We start from the raw sequence: 7,654 nt of genomic DNA on the forward strand, positions 1-7,654 counted from the left end.
AGGCCAATTATATAAATATCAAAACGGTAGTTTATGCGTTTTTGCCTTTAAGGAAGAAATGACACCCGTTATTTCAGGTATTTCAGGTATCCTTTATAGAGCCATGTCATTCCTCTTGTGTGGCAGCTTTTTTGTCTCAAACACCACTAGATTGTGCTCCTCGCCGACCCGCCTTCAAATACCTACTTGTGTGCTTTCTACGTGTAATATAATGAGGCAATTCTTAGCTTTTCTTATGGGAGTAGAACGAAAGTCAGAAAGTATGATACAATCACTTTGGAAAATGAACTGCCTCCTGCACCACTGTGTTTGCTTTAGTCACAATGTTAGCTTCAGATTGAATCACTGGCGACGATGAGCTCAATCGCTCTTTCCAAACCAGCAAGGAACGAACCACCTCATCACCTCTGGTCTGAATTTTAATTTTAATCGCGAGCCAGTGATCATAAACTGAGCTTTAATCTAAGCATTATTGACACGGTTAGACAGACGTGACTAGACTACCGCCAAAATCATCACTAAGTAATGGTTATGAATTCAAATGAAATTATAAAATATTTACCTGAATGGTGGGTAAATATTGCTTTTAACTCACAGACGCTTGGCGTAATTAATGAAACCAGGCTTAAATTAGTTGTGGAAAATGTAGGGCGAAGTTACTATGTCTGCCAGTCATTATATCCGACATATCATGTCGGATATAATGAGCAGACGACATGGAATTTATTAAGGCAAGCCATATGACAATATGAATCCAGATCAATGTGGATGCAGTTAGTCTTGGGTTATCCACATTGCTACTGTGGGGACACAGCGAACACCATCTCGGATGTTATAAAAGTTGCCCTAAATACACACTTTACTGCGTTTGAATGTGAAAATTTGTTTTTGGAGTGTAGATAATCATTGGTATACCCCATTTTCATTGGGTTAGGGTCAGGGTAGGGTCACCACATATGGCCGAAGAGCATCCGACTATAAAGCGACAGCTTCTTCATCATTTTTTAATTATTCTGTACATACAGAGGGCGATCTTAAGCGCTACTCATACATGTCATAAAGACGGCTTATAGTGATCTGTTATTCGGCATTATGCAAAAAACACGATTTATACAAGAATGACACATAACGATAAAGGTGAATTTATACACCATCGCTGAGCGATTGGTTTCTAGCGACGAGGACGAGGCAGACCAGAGTTAGCGCGCTTTGTTATTGGTCAAATACCAAACACTCGTCCCTCAGCGATGGAGAATGAATTCATTATTAATTTCATTACAGCAGCTGAATGGTTTAACTTCCGGTGTAAACAAAAACTTTCAAAAAATTGTATTAGCTTAGAAAAACATGGCAGAGTGACGGTATGTTCACACATGAATTATTGTTATCCAATGTGTATGGGATTTTTTTTATTTGGGGTCAAATGTCATTAAGGGGTCACTTCCGGTGTAAAAACAAAATACCTTCAAAACTTTTATCAGCCAAGAAAATTCTTATTCTTGTTGTCAAAGGTCATTAAAGGGTCACTTTCGGTCAGAGACTAAACACCTTCGAAAAGCCCCTGCCACAAATAACATAGCAGAGTGATGCCACGTGCACACATGCATTGAATGTGGGTGTTCGAGAGTTTTTGGTTCTAAGGTCATTATAAAGGGGTCACACCACGGCTGTGTTTGTGATCTTAGACCACAGCTATCATGTAGGCTATATTGGTAATTTTGTCGGTTAACGACATATGTTAATGTAATATTACGGGACAGCTCCAAATTATGCTTGGTACCCTTCAAAAATATTAATGTGCTTTTCTCCCTCTTTCTCTGTTTTTTTGTTTCAGAGATAAAAACAGCCCTAACCATGGAGACCAGGATAGTTCTTATATGCATATCATTTGTTGTATTCCTCGCACATATCAGTGGTGCTCCCGTAGAGGAGCAGGAAATAGATGAAGACAAACGAGGCAACATGCATTTACAAGGAGGTGGCGGACGAGGACGGAATAGACGTCCTGGTAAGCGTGACGGCGAAGACGCAGACATCGCCGAACTTGTCGATGAGGCAACAGAAGAAGAAAAACGCGGGAATGCATATTTACAAGGAGGTGGTCGCGGGCGCGGACGTGGCCAAGGGAAGAGAGATGATGAGGAATTACAAGAACTTTTAATGGAGGAGGAAGATAAGCGTGGAAATAGATTTTTACAAGGTGGCGGAGCAGGCAGAGGCAGAGGAGGAAGAAGACCTGGCAAACGTGAAGATGGGGAATTTACGGACGATTTATTAGATGAAGACAAGAGAGGTACATAATTGTTTTAGCTAAAATAAAATAATTAATTAAGTTTAATTAACACATCATGGCCACTACTCCGAGTTTCATGCTACAAGCATGTAGCAATCATCAGGTGGAATGATATGACAATGATCACACAGTCCTATTTTTTCTTAGCACGGTTGGCTGGTTTGTATCCATGACGACTTTTAGATACTAGCTCAGATCTTTCATTAAGGGCACTTAGCTAAATATTTTTCAAGACCAACCAACGCTCATAAACGTTGTAAAAAATCAGTGCATGCGTCTGACTTGATTCGAACCTGTATCCTTTAGATGACTAGTACGACGTTCTAACCAATTGAGCAACAGGTGCACGCTAGAGTAGAGGTATTTGGTTCTAATAAAGTTGGGTTCGATGGTATTACATTCTTAAACCTAACACCTATAGATTTCAATCTATCGCTTTGCTTCGACGTGCCGCAATTTGTCAATTGGTTAGAGCATCGTGCTAATCAAACGAAGGTTGTCAAATACATATTTCAGAGGTAGATGTTGTTGCGCATTATTTTTATATCCTTGGAGATGACACAGACTATATACTGACGCAATTCTAAAATCTCTTCATTTGAGCCATCCTCATTGAATTTCGATAACTCGAATTAATTATCTAATATACAGTAATGCAGTCCTTCTAATTATCTATATTTAGCGTAGAAGACGAACTTATACATACCGAACATTTGATTAAGTGATTTAACCATCATCAACACATCTCTGTTATCTTACGTGTCAGGATATTGAAATTACCCATGGTAACACTCTAAGCTACCAAATAAAAATTACAATGTTATATTAGGTGGTTTAGATAAGTTGGTTAAAGCAAATACTGATTTGGTACGTTCGGAAATGATTAAAAACTGAAGCCAAAAGTAGTAGTAATCATCATAATGTAACTTTGAATAATCTGCATAAAAACGTTCATAAGATGCGGTTGTCCAATTGCTGGCTGGGAAATAAGATGAACAGTTTGTTAATAACCATGTATATACTTTGTTCTTACAAAAAACAAAAAACTATGCATACGACTATTTTGATTTTAACTTATGAACAAATTAATACGAATTAAACCAACAAGTGCTCACCCGATCGAAGTCAACAACCTATGGAAAGGGTCAATATGACAGCTATTCTGAACATTATAATTATCGGTTTTGTTGTGCAAAAGATACGATACCAAGTAAAACTGTATTATCTGGAAGTATTACATCTTAACAACCAAAAATCCCATTTTACTTTTAGCCAAAGCCAAAATTTATGGGTATTTTTAATTTCTTGGCACGTAAGATAACAGAGATGTGACAATAGAGGTAGAACTTTTTGAATAACCCTCGTATAACACAGACCATTATATTCATGCTCATCACATATTGACGAATGCCATGCAGCTATAAACCGTCCGCAACCGCACTTATTTGTTTAGAGGGCGATATTTTACGGGGCAAATCCAATTTGTCTATGGTCTACATGCGCTACATTGTGTAAGGCACTTCAAGGGTATTGTAGTAACGGTTTATAGTCACCTGATATTCCCTAGTTGTCGCGCTAATCTCACCCCTTCTGTATTTGTTCGTCACAGGCAACAGATATTTACAAGGCAGTGGACCAGGACGAGGACGAGGCAGACCAGGCAAACGTGATGATGAAGGAGAAGAAGAATTTGAAATTTTAGACGAAGAAGACAAACGTGCTAACCGATACTTACAAGGTGGCGGAGCAGGACGAGGGCGTGGCAGACCAGGCAAGCGTGACGATGAAGAAGAAGAAGAATTTGAACTTTTAGACGAAGAAGACAAACGTGCTAACCGATATTTACAAGGCGGCGGAAAAGGACGAGGAAGAGGCAGACCAGGCAAGCGTGACGATGAAGGCGAAGAACTTTTAGACGAAGAAGACAAACGTGCCAACCGATACTTACAAGGTGGCGGAGCAGGACGAGGGCGTGGCAGACCTGGAAAACGTGATGATGAACTTTTTGAAGAAGAAGATAAACGTGGTAATCGATATCTCCAAGGCGGCGGTCAACGCGGTCGGGGACGTCCCGGCAAGAGAGAGGATGGAGAAGAAGACAATATAGTAGCAGAGTTACTTGATACAGAAGACAAGCGGGGTAATAGATTCCTTCAAGGTGGGAATGGGGGCAGAGGTAGAGGTAGAGCAGGTAAATAATAAGTTCATAGGTAAAGGCAATTGACAGGGTTACGTTAATTAGATAATCTGGACCATTTAAGTTAGATCAAAAATCATGATTACGGGGTTCTTAAAGGTAGTTATTTCTATGCAGATAATACGGAGACCAATAGGCCTAATAATGTTTTTTTCTATTATAATTTTGTTTACTTTTACACCGACCAATGAACGAGAGATTTACTCCGTAAGGAACATTGTGGAATGAAACTTTAATTGATCAAAATCTAATGCCCGTAACAAAATAATATTGACTTTGGTGTCGGCTATCTTACTGAATGACTGTAACAAAATAGTTCAACCTGTAAAACAAATGCAGGAAATATATTTTGTACATAACGACAAGAATATATTCTTGTATATTCCAAAAATTTTCAAAGAAAGATAGCAAGAACCATTAAGGATGTATATAGAAATTCAAAACGCTTATGTGCACCACTGATATTTGATGCAAAGAGAACCGACTCCGCCCTGCGTCACAAATAAATATATGGTTCTTTACCATAAGGTTACGCACTCCGCCCTACGTGACAACGAAATAAGTTATATGGCCCAATTACCATAACGTTACCGACGGTGCAATTATGGGTCGGTGCTCTGTGGCTCTAATTTCTTTGATGTGCAGTTGTCTGAGATTTATTATACAGAATTGCAGAGTTTCGGCGAGGTAGATGTTTTGTTTTGTACCGACCTATCAAAATGCAATAATTTAGTTATTTAAATAATGTTATTTAATCTAAATACCCATCTAAGTTTACCATGTCCGTGAATTTAAACTTGAAACAAAAATGATGTGAAGAACCAGTTAACTAAAACCTGACACCTTAGTAGATGATCAATAACCTTAAAATACAACAATGATGTTAGAAGATTTAGTTCTACGCAAGGTTGACTAGGGTCATTGTTCTTTCATATTGCTTGATATAGGACTGATTCTAACGCATTTGTTTGTACACATGAACAAGATTCTTATGATAATAAAATTTGGATTTAATAATAGTGATGATAATTTATGGCTGTAGAGCTTTTGCTATTTGCATTTTTACTGCAACAACGAGAGTAAACCTATATTTTAATGTAATTTAAGTGTGTCTGCCTAGAGCCTGTGTATATATGCGCTATTGATAATAATAATTGTAAATAAGAAAAATAGTATGACTATTATATTAATATTACGCCTGTATTATAAGAGCCCTTTAGGACCAAATATATCAGGCCTGTGACTGACAGTAAACTGCAATACAGAATAATGAGCCATTTTGAGAAAATTAACTATTTTACATATTTTGCAGATAAGTATTTTGTAAACGGTTGTTTTGTGGTGCTTTGCATTTTAAGCGAAATCAATTCAATTATATAAAGGACATTGCGCCTGTTTTTCTTTTTGAATTGAAACTTATACGGACTTATTTTATTCTTAAATATTATGTAAACGGTGTTTTTCAGATGCACCCAAACACTTTTACGACTGTTTTACCATGCAAAAATCATTTTGGTAGACGAACGTAATTTCAAACACTAATTTGGTAGCCAAATTGTATTTCCAAAATGGTACTTAAAAAATGTTATTGTCTCTGATGATTATGACTAACGTTCAACTTTGTCAAGTATAGCCTGAAATTGACACCTATGTCCATATATAATTTGTTTCTTAGTTGAATTTATACTCTATCGCTGAGCGACAAGCGATGAGTATTTGACCAATGATGTTGCTCGCTTTTCTTAGTGCTCTGCCTCATTGCCTAAAACCCAGTCGCTATCGTCAGCGTTATGGTATAAATTCAGCTTTATAGTGTGTGATATTCAAAACAATATCAAGAAGTACTAAACCCGACTTGCACTGACCTTCTATATAAATACAAATGCCCTGGGAAACTTTCGAACAATAACTAACAATAATATGTTTAAGATAAGGTTCATGACAATTTATGACATGATATGAAGGGACTTCTTACAAAAAATGGCTCATTTTAGAATGGATATTGATCAGGACTTTGTAAGCGCACATGCTATTCTGTAGAAATGTTATCGGAATGGGCGATTCCATTTAAAATCCACACTCCCCGTGTGGAAGACGTTATAAATGTCTTCCATAGGGGAGTATAAACTACAAATGGAATAAACACATTAGGCAGATCCATTTGAATTTCATACACGTTAAGAAAGATTAAACCTAAATCTTCCATAGAGAGAGGGTAAGTTTCAAATAGAGTTTCCTAATGTGCTGATTCCATTTGAAATTCATACTCCCTCTGTGGAAGATATTTCCAAAATCTTTTAACAGGTGGAGTGTGGACTTTAAATGCAAAGGTTGTTCACCTGAAATAAACATGATAGATCGTAAAACTACTTATTTATTTGTAATACATTGATTCTAGGGATGAGTGTTCTTCCTGACCGTCTACGTAAGTAAGCTCTTGATAAGATGTATTTGCACACATATTCCTGATTAATGTACATGCAGGTGTAAAACCCATCGATGATAAGCATTAACTGAAGAACATTTCTACAACGAAAATACAATGTTATCTGTTTATAAGAATTACAAAAAGCTGAGTTTATACTACATTGCTACTCGACGAGCGATTGCTATTTGACCAATGAGGAAATGCGCTTTTCTCAACGCAACAAAAAGCGCATTATCTCATTGGCTAGAAACCAATCGCGTTTCCCTCAAGCAACAGAGTGTGAATTCAGCTTAAGGCAGGTGTTTTCCTATAGGAATGTGGCTCGATATCACACATTGGAAGTAAGTTAGCCAAGCATAATTATTATTGTGATGTTTTGGTAGGCACCTGTAAATAAACCACTTGTCAACTAGATGTTGTATGATATCACAAAACAGTAATGTAGTAAATTTTTAGCATTGTGCGCAACACCCTGAAAATAATCATCTTTTCTGTGTGTCATTCTTTGAGTCATTTGCGTATTACATGGTATGTTGAAAGCGTGCACCCCTAGGCCCTTCCCGGTCACAATGTGCGAATTAGCTATTCTCTGATCTCATTACCGGCAGCATTACCCATACTTCATCGTGTTTTGTCTTACTGATGAACACAGGATAACTATATTTCAAGACCGAATTAAAAAGACTAGTTTGCGTATGACGTCCTGTCAACTAGACCGAAGGTGCCGTACTGCGCA

At 37.5% G+C, this 7,654-nt stretch overlaps 1 protein-coding gene across 1 annotated transcript in view; it reads left to right on the forward strand.

Annotated features, from left to right (window-relative positions):
• Positions 1-7,400, forward strand: part of LOC140169454 (uncharacterized) — a 105,016-nt gene extending 97,616 nt beyond the window's left edge. Inside the window, exons 3-4 of the mRNA XM_072192717.1 lie at positions 1,835-2,293; positions 3,903-7,400. Of these exons, the coding sequence (XP_072048818.1) occupies positions 1,855-2,293; positions 3,903-4,492 (1,029 nt within the window). The 5' untranslated portion in view covers positions 1,835-1,854 and the 3' untranslated portion in view covers positions 4,493-7,400. The remainder of the gene's footprint in view (positions 1-1,834; positions 2,294-3,902) is intronic.
• The last annotated feature ends 254 nt before the right edge of the window (positions 7,401-7,654 follow it).

Source organism: Amphiura filiformis, chromosome 1 (genome assembly GCF_039555335.1).
Source record: "Amphiura filiformis chromosome 1, Afil_fr2py, whole genome shotgun sequence".
Lineage (NCBI taxonomy): Eukaryota > Metazoa > Echinodermata > Ophiuroidea > Amphilepidida > Amphiuridae > Amphiura > Amphiura filiformis.